This window comes from Ruditapes philippinarum, unplaced genomic scaffold (assembly GCF_026571515.1).
Source record: "Ruditapes philippinarum isolate M1 unplaced genomic scaffold, ASM2657151v2 ctg953_1_1_1_1, whole genome shotgun sequence".
Lineage (NCBI taxonomy): Eukaryota > Metazoa > Mollusca > Bivalvia > Venerida > Veneridae > Ruditapes > Ruditapes philippinarum.
In genome coordinates this window covers 115,922-136,482 of record NW_026865316.1, presented here as the reverse complement: position 1 = coordinate 136,482, position 20,561 = coordinate 115,922, and the positions used below count along the sequence as shown (strand labels likewise).

Here is a 20,561-nt window from a genome sequence, read left to right as displayed (position 1 = left end):
CCAGCGACATATAAGAAACAGACTTGAAGAGTGGGTTGATCTTCAGTAAAGTGTTAGACCGTGAAAATAAAATCATTAAATGTCATTTGGGACTTGCAGACACTTATTTCTATCGACACAAATTAATACTGTCGGATAGTCTGTTAGATATATGATTGATTATATAAGGTTATAAGTGGTAGCAAGTTTCACCCTATCTCATGACTGATATACAAGCTGTTCATGAAAAGCACACATAAAATCTAGATTAAAAGTAGCATTTTTTTGCGAAATAGTGTAAAAAGAAACATCAAGCAAAATTGAAAATCTAAACAATTCAAACAAATAAAATTAAAGTGTCTGTATGACTGGTTTTTCACATGCTGAATCTCTTAGATTTTATTTTTTGGATAGTGAGTAAGTTTGCTAAACTATGAGTTACAAGAGAAAAGAAATCAAATTGAAGGAAAACTATTTGAAGCCTTCGTTGATAGTTACAAATGTCGATTGATTAAGATACACGTAATGAAAAGTGTTCAATATTAATTGATTAATTTCTAATTCAAAAATGTTTTGTTATAAAAAGTCATTAATGCTTGCTAAATAAATTTAAATAAGCTATTGTCATCTTATCTGGACAAGAAATTGAATTTACTCCAAAATATAACAAGCGAAGATATCTGACTACAATGTCATTGATATATTTTCGCCATAAGTCTACTGTAATATGGTTTATTATTCTCTAGTAATGAATATGTCAGTTTCAGAATGGTCATATTAGTAGTCTTGGAAATTAAATCGGACTTAAATTTGTATGTCTGCCGTATAGGATATATTTATTGCAGGCATAGAATTTTGCTATTTTCATTCTGTAAATCGTTGTTTGGTGTCTTTATGTATTTTTAAAATGCTTAGATTATTTTTTAGCTCACCTGTCACAAAGTGACAGGGTGAGCTTTTGTGATCGCTTTTCGTCCGGCGTCCGTCCGTCCGTCGTCCGTCCGTAAACTTTTACTTTAAATGACATCTCCTCATAAACCACTAAGCCAATTTCATCCAAACTTCACAGGAATGTTCCTTTGGTGGTCACCTTTAAAAATTGTTCAAAGAATTTAATTACATGCAGAACTCTGGTTGCCATGGCAACCGAAAGAAAAAACTTTAAATATCTTCTTTTAAAAAACCATAAGAGCTAGAGCTTAGATATTTGGCATGAAACATCTTCTAGTGAGTGTCTACTACGTTTGTTCAAATAAAAGCCCTGGGGTCAAAATTGGCCCCGCCCCGGGGGTCATTGATTTTCCCAATATGCATATAGTAAAAACTTAAAAAATCTTCTTTTAAAGAACCCAAAGAGCTAGAGCTAAGATATTTAGCATGAAACATGTTCTAATGGATGTCTACCAAGTTTGTTCAAATAAAAGCCCTGGGGTCAAAATTGGCCCCGCCCCAGGGGGGGGGCATTAATTTTCCCTATATGCATATAGTAAAAACTTAAAAAATCTTCTTTGAAAAAACTCAAAGAGCTATGGCTAAGATATTGAGCATCAAACATGTTCTAATAGGTGTCTACAAAGTTTGTTCAAATAAAAGCACTGGGGTAAATATTGACCCCGCCCCAGGGGGTCATTGCCTTTCCTTATATGTATATATTAAAAAAACTTTAAAAATCTTCTTTTAAAGAACCAAAAGAGTTAGAGCTAAGATATTTAGCATGAAACATGTTCTAATGGGTGTCTACCAATTTGTTCAAATAAAAGCCCTGGGGTCAAAATTGGCCCCGCCCCGGGGGGTCATTGATTTTCCCTATATGCATATAGTAAAAACTTAAAAAATCTTCTTTTAAAGAACTCAAAGAGCTATGGCTAAGATATTTAGCATCAAACATGTTCTAATAGGTGTCTACCAAGTTTGTTTAAATAAAAGCCCTGGGGTCAAAATTGGCACCGCCCAGGGGGTCATTGATTTTCCTTATATGTGTATAGCAAAAACTTAAAAAATCTTCTTTGAAAAAACCCAAATAGCTAGAGTTAAGATATTAAGCATGAAACATCTATAAGTAACTATATGTGTATATTAAAAACTTTAAAAAAAATCTTCTTTTAAATAGCCCAATGAGCTAGAGCTTAGATGTTTAGCATGAAACATCTTCTTATGGGTGTCTACCAAGTTTGTGCAAATAAAAGCCCTTGGGTTAAATTGGCCCTGCAACGTTGGGGGGGGGGGGTGGGGGGCTATATACAGGTGAGCGACCTCAGGGCCATCATGGCCCTCTTGTTTAAATATAATTTTTTATGGAATTTACTTTAGCATCCATAAGTTTTAATCAAATTGTCACATGAAAAACTTTGCCTTATCGGCTGTTTATTTTTTCAATGTAGTCTTTCTAAAGTGGCTTTAAAATGGCTTTTACTTGAATTAATACCTTTCATCATTTGCGGACAATTCTATATATTTCTTTCCACGCATGTTTGTAAATAGTTATATAGTTTCATCGTCAATGGTGTTTTTTATTTTGTTCTTCTCAGGAAAAGCATGTCCAAATTGTGCAAGTTTATAAATAGCTTTGTTTTGTTTTGTTTGTTTGTTTGTTTGTTTGTTTGTTTGTTTCATTCAGGAAAAGCATGGTACCTACCTATGCATGTTTAATAATATTTTTATTTTTAGTTGTATCAGTAGCTTCTTTATTATTTTCAGTTATACTTGAGTTTAAATGGAAATCTTGTCATTTCCTCTGTAGCCGTAACCTTTTCACAGCATGATATTCATGAAAGTAATTCTTTAATTTAGTTATACATCACGTGTCCTAATTAGTTTACTTAATATATTAAGGTACATTTAGACAAATCCCCCAAAAAAGCTGATATATCATAACAACCTTACTCAGATAGATATTATAGTAGTTGTTTTTCTTCACATGATGTATGGATACATGAAGATAACACACCACAAATCCATTGTGCTTTTTTCTAATTATTTTATTCTATTTCAACGTTATCATATTTTCCTGTCATTATTAAGGCCTAAAAGACGAAGACCGTTTGATGTATCCTTTACGCTTAAATTGAAGACAGACATGTATTATCTAAATATTGTCATAATCTCTCAATCTGAAATTAATTGTTGCAAGGGTTAATGTACGACAGTTTGATTAAAATATGATTACACAAAAGAAGATAATATGATAAAAAGCGGCGAAATCCTAAAAATACTATTTTTGATTTTATAAAAATGCACAAATACGTATAAATCATTGTGAAGAACGTTTATAACTATGTTGTTGCCAATTAAACATGCATATAAAGCATAACAAAGAACAAATGCTAGATGCAAATTAAACATTAACGTACTCAATATATAGATTTCATAAAACAAACATTACACTTATCAAGTAAAAATGCCAATACGATGACGCTAAGTTCTCCCAGTTATTCTTATTTTCTGCTGTTGAATAATGCATTAGGTTCAGTCTAGGTTATGCCTGCCGATTCCATTAATAACCAAAAGATTATATGTAATTTGAAAAGGTCAGTAATTGTCTCGATACATATTCATCACCAGGCTAGAATAAAACAATTTGATTCAAATTCATTTTATATTGAGACATCACTTTCAATTATTAAGGGTATGCTTTGGCTTTCGAAACGAGCTTGGTATAAAACATCTCAAACATTATAAAGACTGCTCGGCTCTCTTTTGTTGAAGAAAAGTGTAATTAAAATTAATGTTTGCAAATAAGAAAATACTCAAGTAAAATCTAAAGTACTTTTCAGCTCAAATATTTTTTAATAATTTTGAATGAAATAATTGTAATTTTAATTAACTGCTCTTGTTCGCGAAAATTAAAACTTTTTAAATGGCACACTAGTGCGTATTTTTACAAGCTAAAAACAATAGGATGAGAGTAGCTTTAAATTGAATGAAAATGAAAACATAACAATGAATTCTTGTTTGCACTTTGTGTGTCTTAATTTTAGGATGTGTTTTCAAACATTATATTTGATGTATGTTTAAAATAAATCGTTAGATAACAAGCATGGATATTTCAGTCTAGCTTTGATAAACTTACATATCTAGATTGTTGCCCAATTTGCAACTAATTCTAGACACCAACTACAGAAAAACGCTATATTTCGTGATATAGGTATTCGGAATAAGAAGATAATAAAAGTCAGCCCTTAAGTATTATGTATGTTTTTCTTGGATAAATATATCATTTGATAATCATCAATATTTAGTTAATGACAGTCGTTACTGCTGATTGTACCTAAAAATATTGGCCAGTGAGTAGATTAATTACTGAAAATATGGTCATTGAATTGGCATATGGTGTAAAACAGGGGAAGTTTTGTAGCATCATTTGATTAAAGGTCGAGAGCATTGATCTGGCTAGTTTTCCATTTATCTTGCGTTATTTTTTGCAATATCATTGCATCGAACATTAGCTTTATGTTCTCTCAGTTGAAACAGTATGTGAATAGTGTGATGAGACAAACAATGTGTAGTGTAGAAAGAACTGTTGTGATTTGTGTTGATGAAAGTGATAATGCAATAAAGGCTTTTGACTGTAAGTAATAAATGTTATTGTATCACTGATATTTACATCATCTGTCTTTATAACTTGTAAACAAATAAGTGACTTCATTTAGTTTGCATCTTTTCGTTCTTGTTCGAAAACTTTAACTATGTACAGTTTTTTTGTCTGTTAAAGTATTGTTCATGGTTATTAAACAAAGTAAAAACGTGACAATTAAGCAGATCTCTCAATTTCCCGATAGTAAAAAGAGGATCTAGAGCATTTTCTTACATGTAATTGAATTGAATGTATTAAATGTTGATTTAATTTAAATATAGTTTTTGAATAGTGTTATTTCTTGAAAATAAAATCTCTGTTGATTATTTATACATTAATTATCTACTCTTTAAAGAACTATGCTTATTAAATCTTTTTAAATATCAAGAACTTTATCTGAAATATTTTTTAAATTTACGTAGTTTTGTAGTTTTTTCGAACTAACTTACACAAAGGAATCTTCATTATAAAACAGAAAGTAAAAAAGTTTAGTAACATATCAATGTCCAAGAAAGGTTAGGTAAGAGGGTTGAGAAAAACTGTTTGACATTCATAGAATTCAGGATAATAAGTTATGTCCTGCTTTATTGCTGGACGAAACCTTTAACAGTTTCCTGAATTATGGTCTAATTATATAACACAAAGATGGACTATACAAAAGTTCTTAATATAAATACACATAATATACTTTGGATTTCATTAAACACCTCTTATATTGGTAGCGTTATAATAGCTAGCTCAAACAATGTATGACAATTCAGTGTTTAAGACATAAACAAGTCATTAGTTGCAAGTGATATCTGTTTTATATATTCTCTTTCAAGTATTTCACAATTAGGTTGCATATGTATCTTTCGTAATATATCTAAAGGAAATGCATGAATGCATGAATATATATCATTTTTTAAACATTTATTGCATAAGGAACTGTATTAAATAACGAGCTATTAAAATCATTTTGATTTTACAGTGTCGCTTTTTCTGTTTGAATAGTGAATATATTTTCCACTCAAAGCAAAGTAAACATTTGTATATAACTGAATACTTAGACCGTAAATAATATAGTCTGGCAGACCACGGAATGTATGCTTTTATTAGATTCATATTGCAAGCGGCTATAATTTATATTATAATTTTCAAAAGAGTAAGTCTCTGAAATATTATGCAATCTCATATAACATACCCAATGGAGACTTTCCACATCATTTAGACACTTGACACTTGACATCGATAGCAAGCTTTATAACAATTAGTCATGCACTTACTTTAATCTGTAAATGCAACAAAATGTCATATTAAAATACTGCCTTATCATCTACTACATTTTGAAAGCTGACTCTCTAGAGGGGCTTATAGTTGGATTAAGTATTTGATCGTGCAAATAATTGGCAATCATACGGTTAATGCATTGCAGAGACTTGTATTTATCGGAATAAATCAGGATAGCAAATAATCCGTCTGGCAGACGACAAATTAGAGGCTTTTATCAGGTGAAGATCAGATATGGCTGCATATTTTTCAAATGAAACAAATAGATATATCAAGTTATAAACGTGAGTCTCAAATATATAAACGTCTCAATTCAATTATATGGAATAAGCTGGATATGCATCACAGAACTTGTTCGCAAAAGGTTTCACTAAGATGTTTAAAACATTTGTAAATAATTACTTGCTTGATTACTAATTTTTAAAATTTATAGGGTGATGAAATTTAAGTATCATTTCATTGTTGTATTTTTGCAACTAGTTCTGAGCAAATAATTGTTCCCAAAACAAAATAAATAAAAGACATTAATTGTATTCAGGGACCTAAACACTCAGGTAAAAACACCATTTTTCTGAACCATTCGTAATTTCTGCGTTGTACAAAAAGTATAAGTTTTGTCAGTTAGATTTCTATACCCAAAAGTCATTTTCAATTATAAATGTCAAGAATTGGTTAAATACATTATCTAGATTAATAGATTGGAACTCAAAAAGCACATACTTATTAACTCCTCTTGCACTCATCTACCACGCAGAGGCGGCAGTTACAATAACAGTATAATAAAATTTAGTAAAAAGCTGTGTATGGATAGAATATTTAGACACAATACTTCTATTATTATTAAGTGACAATTTAAACTAAACAATTTTTGTCTGAGAATTTATATTATCTTAGGAAGAGTAAACTTTATTTAAAAAATATATAGCGTATGTGAAAACCAAATTACCACAACATGAACAATAGACAAAATTTTAATTTTTTGAAACAAAGGTTTCATGAAATACTAGTACTATGTAAGAAAAATAGATTAAAAAACTTCTAACAAACAATTAGTAAAAATAGTACTTTAACACATCTGTTTAACATCGCATCATCACAGTATATGTCATATAGCGACAGGTCTAGAAAGACCAGGCTTCGGGCGCATTATGTCAAACATGAATGGGCACCTGATTAGAACCACGTGAACCGACGTTTCGTTGTATAGTTTCCTAAAATACCCAAAGTATGTTTTAAATGTATATTTGTCGTTTTTTAAGATACTGAGTAAGAAAATTGCAGTATTTCATTGATAACGTCATTAGTTAAAATGCTGTCTGAAATATAGATACCATTTACACGAAAACGCAATATTTCGTGATAACTTACTTAGATAAAGAAAATAGAATCTAGTCATATTTTAAGTAATATCGATAAATGTATATTTGTCTTGGTGAGATATATCATTTTATTGTATCGATACCAATTTATTAATAGTAGTTACTACTTAGCATGACTAACCATATTTTCCGACCAGAGGCTTCATTACAAAAACGCACGGTAATTGTATTGACAAATGGTTTGAAACAATGGGAATTTTAGCAGCACAATTAAATTAAAGATTGAAAAATAGATCTGACAATCTTTCTTTTATTCTTGTCTGTTTCATTGCGCAAAATTTAATGGAACATCTCAATTTAAACAATATGTTCATAGTCTTATAAGAAAGCAATGTGTAGTTTGAAAAAAAAAAACTGTTATTTTTTATTGCTGATGGAAGTAATAATGCAATGTTGGCCTTGACGGTAAAAAGTAAATGTTATTGCCTAACTATAGTTCTCATTGCAATTAGGTGAATAGTTGTTTTTTTTAAAGTACGGCCACTATTACCATCCATGTCAGCTGCACCATAGGAACATTATTTTTAATTTGAAAATTCAATTTATCTCTTTGAATGTATATATCTCATTTAAGTTCCAGTAATTAATTAAACCGAGAATGCAATTTTCTCATATAAACTACGTTTTCATTGCTCTTGCAGAATTTCATCTTTTCACCACTTTTGCAATATGGTATTTATAATAACATTTAACACAATATTATTTAAAGTTTGTTTGTCATTTTAAAGATTTTTTCTCTCTTTCTTATCAAGGTTTCGATGGGCATTATTATTTTTTAAAAGCAACTCAGACAAAGGAATGACCATTTTAAATTTGAAGTCAAAATACTGGTAAAATATGATTTACGAGACACCAGTAACATTAATGTCACTTTGCAGATTGCTAAATTAGAAGGGTGATATACAGATTTTGGTCTGAAAGGTTTGATGTACTTTATAACGGTTGAAAAAATCTTCAGTATAATAATAGTTAATGGAATTCTTGTTGTACCAAAGTAATGATTAAGATTTCGGAATTTTTATTATGAAGTTAATTATGTTCATGTTCTTATTATGAATACAAATAAGATCTTTTGGTCTAATGAGTGTAGGGTTGTTATGACCACCTCATTGATAAATGCAAGGATAAATTGAATTATATAAGACTTAATTTGTATATTTGTCTTACAACAAGTAAATTATAATCCTGTTTTGTGTCCTTGAACGGTTTTACACTATACATTCGAAACCAAGTTCAAAATTAGTCCAGTTATATTTTTTATCCATTTATTAGAAACAACATGTATTTGATCACTCAGGGAATTGTCAATTAAACGGTTAAATCATTGCAAACACTTGTCTTATCGGAATATATCATGGCAACAATAAATTTTGCCTGGAGGATAACAACATGTTTTTATTAGTAGCTAAATTGCATCGAATATTTTTCAAATGTAACATATGAATAAGGTAACCAATACATTCAAGGCATTCTTTGTACTGTGTCTTTGCATTTCTGTGAGAATCTATTGTAAAACTGGAGAAACGCGTTTCCTGACTGAACAAATCTATTATTTAAACGGATTAAAGTTATGCATTATGTCATAAGTTTTTGTTATTATTTGACAAATTTATGATTAAAGCGTTTTCTGCGGCGAAGCACACATTATCTAATGTGGAATCGAAGAAATGACATTTAAGGATTCAGATAGTTTAGTAATCACTTAAGTAGTTTTAAGTGCGATTAATACATTGTTTAACTATTAATGGATGGCAACAGATTGTTACTTCAAACATATAGATATATTGATAACATGTCATGAGAAAACGACATAAACATTAAATGTAACTGCTCTATAATGTACATATTTCATCAAAAAAATAGCATTTTATAAACTCATATTGTATGTGTGATCAGGTCATTTATAAAATAAAAAGAAAGTAAATTTTAAACAATTATATAAATAATTGAAGTATTAAACAACTGGATAGAACGATTACAATAACGGCATATTCATAACATGTACCTGCTTAACCCATTACGTTATATACATGTACACGCCTTTTAACGCCTTTTTCAGCCCCCCCCCCCTTTTTGTTGTCTCAAATGGTGATGCCTTATTTAGGCCCCCCCACACTTGTTTTTGTTTGAGAAATGTTTCTGTTTGGGGGGTTTGAAGGGGGCGGAGTCCCCCTCATCGCCAAGAAAAGTTTGGACTTGTGAGAGGCTATAAATGACCCCAGATTGATCATAAGGTAAAGTGTAACCAACGCTGAAAAGCATTTGACTCTATCTCAATCCATTGAGAAGTTGCAGCACTTTGAAATCAATTTTGATGGAAAAAATCAAGGCAAAATAGTGATTTTTGGCAATTTTGAGATGTCCCCTCGATGCCATGGTAACAGAAAATTTAAGCCTGATCATGTTGTTGCAAGGGCAATGGTCCAGTCAACATTTGTGCCAAGTTTGAATAGTGTTGAAGCAGTTTTTATAGTATATAGTTTATAGTAGTAGCAATTTGAACTTGTAACGGGAAACTTTTCAATGAAAACAGCCATTATTCACAAAATGCTCATGAAGTAATGGGTTAATTATTGATATCACAAAGAACAGTATTCAATTCAACAAATCATATTTTTGGAAATATTTCCGCACGAAAAAAGTCAACGTTTTTGACATTCACAAAAATTTTGTGACGCATAAATATCCACTTATACAGGACATATTTTCTGTTACTTTGTCATTGACTTGCTAACATAATATGCACTACTTTTTTATGGGTTTAATCAGCTTGAATATTGTTATAGTCTTTTTGCGCCTTAGTCAAAAGTAGTTGTAAATTACCGCTTACGTTTGCGGAGTGTCAACACAATTGAATGCAAACAATTGCCTATGCTAAACACTAGCAAATTATATCGTACATCTTTCATGCAATCAATTTCACATATGTAAATTTATTATAGCCACATTGTAATACCTACGACTTAAAAATTGACTATTGACGATGATTTAATGATTCATATGATATTTGTTATTTTCTAGATGGTAATTTAACTGTACGAGTAATAATTCTGCATTTGTAAGCACGTCAATATTATCATACACCAAAATGTGCCAACCATTTCGCATGCATATTGATTTATTCAAATAAGTTTGTCTGTTATAAGATTTTAAAATTGTTTCATTATAAAAAGAACCGTTTAAAACTCATTATATATTTAACTTTTGCGTTGCCATGATTTTGCATGACACAAAACCTTAAGTTTTCTGAAATGTATCATTATCTTTAATCAAAATTATAAGTATGAATATTGCAGTCTAACAATGAAAGCGTCGTTTATCAATAATATTAGAAAACGTTAAGAATGCATTGCAGTCTATCATGATCAGTGATAACATCACATATTAATAATGCCTTCTGCATTATAGATACCATTTGCATAAAAACGCGATATTCCGTGATAACTACGTTAGCTAAAAAGGATAGATAATGGTCCTCTCCTAAGAAATATGGATTGTTTTTCTAGATGATACATATCATTTTATTATATCAATACCAATATTATAACAGTAGTTACCACTGAGCATACCCAAACCATATTTGCTAGTGAGTAGCTTCCCTACTAAAATTATGGTCATTATATTGACATATGGTGTAAAACAAGGAGAATTTTTGCAGCATCATTTGATTATTAAAGATCGGGAACATCGATCTGAGTAGTTTTCCGCTTCTTTTATCTTTTGGTTGCTTTAAGTCGAGCGTTAGCTTTATGTTCACTCAATTTAAACAGTATGTGTGTACTCATATAAGAAAAACAATGTGTAGTGAGGAAAGAACTGTTATTATTTGTGTTGATGGAAGTGATAATGCTATAATGGCTTTTGACTGTAAGTAGTAAATGTTCTTTAATACGAATGTACTTTACAATTATATGATGTTACTAACACTCGTATCATTCTGTATACATATACTTTTAATTTTTTTTTCTTGACTTATAGAAATGTTTTAATGAAAAATTGCATGTTATTCATGAATGGAATCTGATGTATACACTTTTATTGTTCTATTAATTATGATAACTGGTGTTGTTAGTAGTTGAAAACTTATTTATGATATTCAGTTGCTGTTTATTAACACACATATTACTTTCAGAAAATGGTAAATGGTCTAAAACTAATGATGCTATACAACATTCCAACACTTAATATAGTTAACAACTCATGTTTTTTCATCTTTATATTATCTGACATACATCATGTGGGGTCGTCTGTATGTAATATTATTGTTAATGAACCTTCAAACCAGAAAGCCATAGTAAGCAAACGTGCTAATCAAGTAGACATGTCAATTTTTCTAGAATATATAGCGATTACACGTGTATTTACTGAATGTTACACATTTACTTTTTATCACGCAAGTGAAAATGTTTAATGATCACAGTAAATTTCTACTTTGGAATACTACTGACGTGACCTTAATTATTAAAGTATGTAACTACAATGTCTGGTTAGTTGTATAGGCTAACATGTTAAATGTTTATTTTTTTTGTTTTTTGTTTCAAGCAAGTGCTCAACTTTAACAGGGTTAAAGCAAGGGACATTTATAATTATATTTTAACTGCAAACCTAAATAACATAAAATCAAGACATTTAGTGCAGACATTTAATTGATTTCGATTTATTGACAGATCCCTATTCTGAACTTATATTTTAATATCAATAAATAAGCTCTTTTGTTATTTATAAACATTTGTGGTGAACTTCTTATTGAAATTCACTAATCTGATAATCAGAATAAAGGATTGGTACAATAATTCATAGTCGTTTATGCCATATTAAAAACTTTTAAAGAAAAAAGATGAAAAAGCAGTTTTGTCCATGTTTTATTTATCGAATATTGTTATGACCCTATATCTTATGACATTCACAAATATCAAAATGTAGTTGAACTATAAAAAATCACTGTGTCGAACTTTATATTAATATAATGTAACCAGCATTGAAAGTGAATATTTTTGTTTGCAAAATGGAACATAAATCTGTAGACAAACTGAAATTTAACAAAATGATTGTTTTATAACTAAAGCATTAAAGTTATTAAAGATATGCTTTGATATCAAGAATCAATCACAATTAAATCTTGAAGAAAGCTGGTGTGGCAAAGACGAAAAATCCATTCCAAATCATGAAGTCAAGATGTCGGTATCTTTTTGATTTACAAGACACCGGTAATATTAACGTCACCACAAAGATTGATTTATGAGACTGTCTCGGAATAAATTATGACCAAACAAAAATCTGAATGTCATAATGTTTTTATTGCTGGATGAAAAAGAAAATGAGAACAACGATCAACAAGACAAAGCAACGTTCTTAGAACGCAGCCCCGACAGAATCCAGACATACCAAAACAGAACCCAGGAGGCACCAAACTAAACATCAATATGATTTTGTTTTGTTATTTTGGTGCCATAGATGTGTAACACACTGTTTTAAAAGACAGTTCAGGAAGACCACCACTTCAAAGTACACAATCTCCATATACAGATTTTAGCATCGTTACAATAAAACTATTGCTAAAGAAGTATTCGATAACAAATTAAAAACAAGCTGAAAGTGGTTCATAAATTTGTAGTATCCTTATAATATACTTTATAACATACATGTATATTTTTTTCAAGAAAAATATAAATACGTTCATTTAAATTATCCGTTTGACAAGTCTGAAGTTTTATTAAACAAATTGTGAATTCTAATTGAACACTATCCTAATGATAAATTAGACAGGATGTCGGAGACATTTGATAAAATCATTTTCCTGTACTTCCGGGACAATGTTTCCTGCTTTGTCTAAGTAATACTTACTGACTTACTGATTTTTAACTCGTTCGATTTTTGATCTTAATTTTTTATCTTATTCTATGCATATATTACAATACGAGAATTTATTTTTGTTGATTAGTTGCTCAGCAACCTTATACATGAAGTTAAGCATATGCTGAATTTATATTTCGAATACTAAAGTATTTTGTTTACATTCACATTAGCCATTAACTAAAAACTTTACAGCAAGTGCATGCTTGAACAAATAGGTAGTACGTTGTAAGTTTGCTGTTATTTGATGCTCGACAAAACCTTTCCTTTCCTATAAAAAATGAAAATGCATATGAACATGGAATTTTTGTTTTCGATTCTTTAATTAGAAAGTAGAAAGCTTATTACCTAATACCTTATTGAACTCCGTATGCAAAAAGATATTTGTACAAAAGGAATCACTAGAGGGTTGTACAAATGAAATCCCTAGAGGGTATTTATTAAACATTGCATTTTTTATGCAGATAACATGAATAATTAATTGATTACAATATCTTATTTCTTAAGATTAAATATCATCATCCTGATTTTTCAATTATTCATGAATACTTGAAAACTGATTGTTTATTTCACAGTATGTATACCCTGTTTCTAACACAAAAAATGGGTTTATCTGAATAGACTTTGGCATGAATAGGAAGTTCTCTAGACAAGGTTTATACGAATTATTTGTACAGTTGTCAAAACAGTTGTGTTGTCATTTCTGTATGCGTGCTACTTGAACAGTTTTTTTGTTTTGTTTTATAATTATACGTTTGTGCGTAACAGTTTCATCAAAACATCCGGCACCAAATAATAAGAAGACATATAAAATGAAAAGCTCAATTTTTTGTAATTGTTACGGTCTAAGTTGATATACACATATTTCAAATTATAGTTAGATCTTCCTTAGTTTAGTATTTTAAATATTTGGAGGTTAAGAACGACATGTTATTGAATTTTGTGTATGCTCCTTGTTGTTTACTAACTTGGTAATACATGTAATACGCGTATGCTTACATTTGTACGTAAACTAGTACAATATCAATGATAGTTCGTGTAAAAATGTTACGCAATGTAATATATTACATGTCTACAAACAAACATATTGATTAACAGCGAAAATACAGCTGATGAATATATAATTATTTCTAGGCCTCAGAAGATTATCATCATTAGTACCACTGTTTACCTGTAATACGAATTCTAGTGAGTTAGTAATTGCCCTACGCATAATCAATTTATTGACGGATTGTAGCAGATATACCATGTGAATTAGCATGTGAATTGATATGTTTTTCGTATAATCTTTGTTTCAAGTTACTGATACTATTATTTGATACATTGTTTGATATATATGGTTGTGTTAATTTAATAATATCTTCATGTTTACGCATTTTGGGAATTTTGTTAATCGTTTATCAGGACAATTTAGTGGCGGTGATGAAAAGACAATTGTGATATGTGTAGACGAGAGCCAAAATTCAGCTATGGCTTTTGATTGTAAGTAAGTGAATTAGTATACTATTGATATATAAGCCCTTTAAAATGTAAAATGTAATATTTCTGAAGTTGAATGTAACGGGAAGATAAATTAATTATTTATAAGAAAAGAAAATATTTGCAACAAAGTTGTAACTATATATTCAACTTAAAATATCATTAAATCTAAATCCATTGTCTTATCTCAATCTCATCTATTGTCTGTTGACAGTATTGGGTTTGATAAAATGGTTCGAAAATCATTGCGTATTGCCGCGTGTTTTGAAATGAGACATTGACCTAAAATGATAACATGTAAAATGTGTTTAATCTTCTTCATTTGTTTGATATTTTTGTATAAAAATTGTAGTCTTATGTATTGAAGAATATATGTTACAAAATTAGAGAAATATTGTTCATTTCATATAAGTTGTACTAGAACAACCTCAGCTTTTGCCCCTGGTGTTACTTGAAGTATGTATCACCCGAAAAGCGACAAAAATGTGTCCTATTCCGGCGCCTTATAACCTTCACTGTGTTGGTGCGCCATAAAGAAACACAAATTACTTGTACAATTAGTAGTGAATTTGGTACCCTATCTGCAATATTTTCATTTTATTTTATATTTGTCTGTCATTCAACTTGACTGACTTATTCAAATGATTGATTACCTTATTTGATAAATAGAAGAACACATTTTCTTAAAACATGTAAGTATGTAAGAAATGTGAGAACCAACCTATTGTATAAAATATTTGCATATTGAAGTAAGTATAAAGGCATTAAAATGTAGAATAATTTTGATTTAAACGATTATTTATCACAACATAACAATGCATTTCGAATGTTTTTTATCTGAATTAGTTTTAAAGTGCATTCCTTGTGCACGTTCATGCAGTTGTTAATGTGGCGGATTTTGTGAAGCTTGTGTGAACGTAAGCGTCTCGAGAAATATAGTATTGAAGGTGACTGACACGAAATCTTATTCATGACTCAATTTCGTTATTAACTTAATGTCAACATACTAGTTCGTGATCATTAAACACAATTGTACAACTGTTAAAAGAGGATCAATGGCCTAATAGCTAGCAAGCACTGGAACTTAGGTTCGAGTTCTACTGCAGTATGCTCACATTACATTAGTACTATTTCATGCCTGAAAATTGTCTCAAGAGTGGTTCTAAGAAGTTACAAACTGTCTTCACTTCAAAATTGTTTGAAATAAATGTGAAACGTATAACGTGTTAAGTTAACCTTCTGAATTTCATCGATTGGCGTCAGCCTAGCCCGATTAATTGAGGGGAAAATCATGTGTGCTTATTGTAAAGGAAAATAACATGCGCTTTGGACTTTGCTTTATGGTCAATCATGATGTCTGAGAACGAACAAATAATCATCAATGTATGGCAAATATTTGATTTCACAGTACCGCAAAAAGTGCCAATTAGTTTTGGCACATATGGACAGACCGTCTAATTTGTCGTAGCTTTACTCTCGTGAGGATTATTCATATTATAAAAGACCTGGTAAGGTTTTGATTTATCCTACATGAATTGTCGGAGTCAGTTAACTGTAGGCACGTGCTTCTGTACCAAATTTTCATCTTTGAAGTTTAAACCAAGTTTTAAATAAACCAATATCTTCTTTATATATTGAGACTGAGAATACGTAAAGTCTTTATAACATTGCCTGAAAAAAAGGAATAGATATCTTGCCATCATATCAGATATAAATTGTAGAGAGCAACTTATCCATTTTACATAATACAAAGATTTGCTACTATAACTATACATTGCTGCACATGCAAAAAATCTTTCAAAATTATATTGCATTCCAGTACAATGAAATTCATAATAAGACATTGATTATTAAAGATTACAAACCCTAATGTAAAGTTTGAATTTACTATCATTTGGTTTTCTTCTGACTTTTCCACTATATTGGAAGCCTGATGACCAGGGGTAACATGCTCGCTTAGCATTTGAGAGATCTTGGGTTTGAATCTCTGTCCAGGCAATTGATGTTTTTCCTAAGTTAATTTTTTGTAAGTGTTGTTACCATTTTGTTTCTCAAAGATTAAGCGAAGATATGTTAAGAGAAAGTGTGGTTGTGTCAGAAGTTCGTTAGTTCATAGATGATAAAATTTTCTGACATCTTAAAAATATATGTCTGATTCTATGTAGAAAAGAAGAAAAAGAAATATAAAAAGATGATTTTCATTGGTGTCCATTAGTGTCTGTAATCAACAAGAAAATCGAAATTATTTACTATCAAGAAATCATGTTAAATAACAAGCAATCGATCAAGTTAACATTTTCATACGCTAGCTTATAGTAAAAAAAAAGGATACACATTGTATAATTCTCGTTATTCAGACACATTTTTGTATGTAATTATATATTGACTTAATGTTAAATCTTGATATGTTCATAACGTTATCAAAATAGAAATAGAGAAAAACACACTCCCTTAAGAAAGCCCAACATGGCAAAATTGTAAAATGTTGCAGGCTCGGTTTGATTGAGCAAGTCCTTTCTAAGTCAGATGATGTTGACATTTTCCCCTACAGATTTTATATTGTCCCTTTACTTAACTTAAACATCAGTCTATTCTAATCGTTATTTATGTAATAAATTGATTAATGATTCTATTATTTTATATTATGTCATTTAGAAAGTTTCTTTCATATTACAACCTATTAAAAGCAAGCACTCAAACCAAAGCACTTGGTGTTAATAATCGATTTAGAGCCTTTTTTGCGTGTTTGCTAACCTTATGAACCTCAGAAAAATATTTATCGATAAACATAGACATACACTATTTTTTTTATATTTTATCACCGTGAATTACATATTGTTCGTTTTCCGTTATAAAAATATCATGATTTCCCTTGTTGATTTTTAGACTTTATATTGGAAAACCTTAAAATCTGATACCATATCTGATGAATATTTCGTTATAACCATTACAGATAACAAAATGTATGGTTGAAATATATGATGTTTGTTTGTCAATTGCCATTTACCGCAAAATATAAATAGCGGTATTTTCTAAGTGTAGGATCATTCAAGTAATCAACTTATTGGCATATGTACGTTACAGAGGAGTTTTATTCGTGGCATCATTTGATTATAGGTCGTACATATCGATTGCTCTTGCAGTCCGTTCTTGATATCTTATTCATTGCATTTGCTTTCATTTAAACATAAGCTTTATGTTCACTCGGTTTAAACAGTATGTGTATAGTGTTATAAGACGAACAATGTGTAGTGTGGAAAGAACTGTTGTGATTTGTGTTGATGAAAGTGATAATGCAATAGTGGCTTTTGACTGTAAGTATCTTGTTGTTGCAGTTTTTTGTTCGTTTTGATTTACTTTTGGTCAACTAAGTTCTTGTTTGCACTTTACGAATGAAAAAAGAAGAAAAAAGAGAAATTAAATGAAAAATATAAAATTATTTAATTCTAATTACAGTACCATGCATTATGTTTTATGTTTGAAATAAAACAAAAGAAAATACATGTCTAAAATGGAATCTAAGCATGTCGATTTTGTTTTGATGCCATACAAAGTATTTTATATTCTTATAATCATTCAAGTTGATAACCTTTACTGTGAAAATATTCTGCTTTTGCTTTTAACAAAAATCATGCTGATTTCATTAATATTTTTTTTTCACTGTTCAGTGTATTTAATCTATTCAATATTTAATTTTTTGATTCTTGGCAAGTGTATTATTTTTTGTTTTGTTTGACGGCCCACTAACACAATTTAGGTCATATGGCGCCAAAAAAGGAAAAATAATTTTGGCTAAGCTCGGGTGTTACGAAGCAATAACAGGGGTCAAAACCACTTTACCTGCTGGAGCTAAGAGATGAATAGACTCCAGAAATTAGAAATCATTTAATCGTCTCGTACGATCACGAAGGGGGAACACAATCATCAATGCCCAATCTCGTAGTTGCAACCCCTCAGTCACAAGAGGTGTGTTAAAATATAACCAAATTGTTAAATGTGGTCAACAATATTATTTATTATACAGTACATATTTTATATAGTTATTATATTGTATTATATAACAAAAGTAATAATGATTTGTCGAAAAAGAAATTAACACACTTTAATGTATCAGCTTGTTCTATATTTCCGAGATTGATGTAAAACCTCTTCAATATGTACTTAATGATTCTATGCAGATAAAATATTGTATGAATATATACTCCACAGTATCTTTGTCTCTTTTATAAAACCAGGAATACGATTTGAATATTAAACGAAATATATGGTCTAAAGGGAAATTAGACACAAGCTATGATTTAAACTATAAGTCTAGTCATAGGATTAATTAGCATAAACACGTGATATTGTGTATAAGGTTAGTCTACTAAATGGATTCAGTGTTGCAACAGGAATGTCATATGGAGAAAAACGTGTCAATTTGTCTTTGTACCATATATTCTAATTGGTATATTTTTACTTACTGCAGCTGTAAATTACAAATATGTCTTAACAGATTTCTTTTGTTGTTTTGGCATTCTAATACAGTCCATCATTATCACTTAAAAAGGTGTGTACTTAATTATTACATGTCATGTATTAATTCTATATTTATATTCATCAACGTTATGAAGGGAAACGAAACAATTTATCGAAAGTATATGAATATCATTATTAATAAATACAAAAACCCATCAAATTATAGAAAACTAAAGTATAGCTTTTATGCTCATACCTTTTTAAGATCAAACTACAAAATAGTTTTTAGCTCTTTTTATTTCGCGTAGATTATGTTTTGTTTGAAATTGTATGGAATCTTTATTATCGATAAGTGTTCAAATTGAGACATGTAATAGTTCATATTCTTAAAACTTTTAAATGTGTACTTTGTTAAAACATTGGATTAAAGGATAATCTTAAGTTTAGAGGCAATGATAAATGCTTATTAGAACATAAATTGAAGACTTTATAAAACAGAACGCATGTTGATTTGTAAATATTTTTGTCCGAAATTCTGCGAGCAATATAATCAAGAATACTACGGAGACTAACGGACACGTTTAAGGTCCATTGAAGTCACAAAGTCGGACTCAGTATGATTTACGAGGTACATGTTATATATCTGTCATATCTGTGACTGTTTAAAGAGGTTTAAAAACAAGGCATGGCAGTTATGGACGTCATTTGGTTGTTACGTATTGTATTACAGCAATAAAACAGAAGTGATATCCTTGTTGAACAAACAAAAGTATTTTCATCTTATGATAAAAATCTAAAATACATAACTATTAGAAAACAAAGTGCGAGAGAAAAGCTAGACAAAAGATGAAAACAAGATAAATTGAACACAAATATCAAAGATATAATTCAAATATCAAATACCATCCAAACAAGCAAATTTCTTCCAAATTTGTTTGAAATCTTTAAAAAAAATACATTGCACTGAAGTGTTTTAGCGTTATGAAAATGTCTATAATTGCACGCTTTAAACTGAAAATAATACATCTAGTTAAATTATATAATGTGAAAGAACATTTTCTTGGTAATAATATATTATTAGTTATAATAATGTGTAAAATAATGGAAGGAAAGCTCCTCATTCCACGGAAAAAGTTGTATCCCTGTTTTAAATTAATGATAATTGCTTTGTTGTGTATTTAAAATCTAATGATATATAATTATTTTAAAATAACTGCCTTTTAAGACGAGAAAATAAAACAAGGCAGGACATAACTAATATTCTAAGAGAATTTATATAAACACATTTATAAAACATAAGGACTTGGTTTGAAACTGAATATTTACAAATAGAAATAACTCACATTTCGGGTCTCACCGATCTGACGATCTTTAGCAGAAAAAAAGAACAAAAAGAAAAAGAAAAAAACCGACTGCATTGCACCGTCGTTAAAAACCCGTAAGTTAAATAAAGAAATACAAAATGAAAATTAAAAGCCAGTGTTATGCTGAAGTACAATGAAATGGCGTTAGGCTTCAAATCAAGACACAATTGTCGTTTAAGATTTAAACAATTTTATAATAATTATGGT

General features: G+C 29.8%; 1 protein-coding gene across 7 annotated transcripts in view; it reads left to right on the top strand.

Moving 5' to 3' along the window:
• The window catches only part of LOC132728598 (universal stress protein in QAH/OAS sulfhydrylase 3'region-like), a 153,839-nt gene that overhangs the window by 103,570 nt on the left and 29,708 nt on the right, over positions 1–20,561 (top strand). The window contains exon 1 of one of the 7 annotated variants that reach the window (XM_060714270.1): positions 4,461–4,546. The exons of 3 other annotated variants lie outside the window; for them this stretch is intronic. In XM_060714270.1, the coding sequence (XP_060570253.1) occupies positions 4,465–4,546 (82 nt within the window). In that variant the 5' untranslated portion in view covers positions 4,461–4,464. Of the gene's footprint in view, positions 1–4,460; positions 4,547–10,982; positions 11,068–14,380; positions 14,536–17,689; positions 17,847–20,561 lie in introns of those variants that run through there. 3 more of the 7 variants (XM_060714267.1, XM_060714265.1, XM_060714264.1) reach the window with 3 other exon arrangements.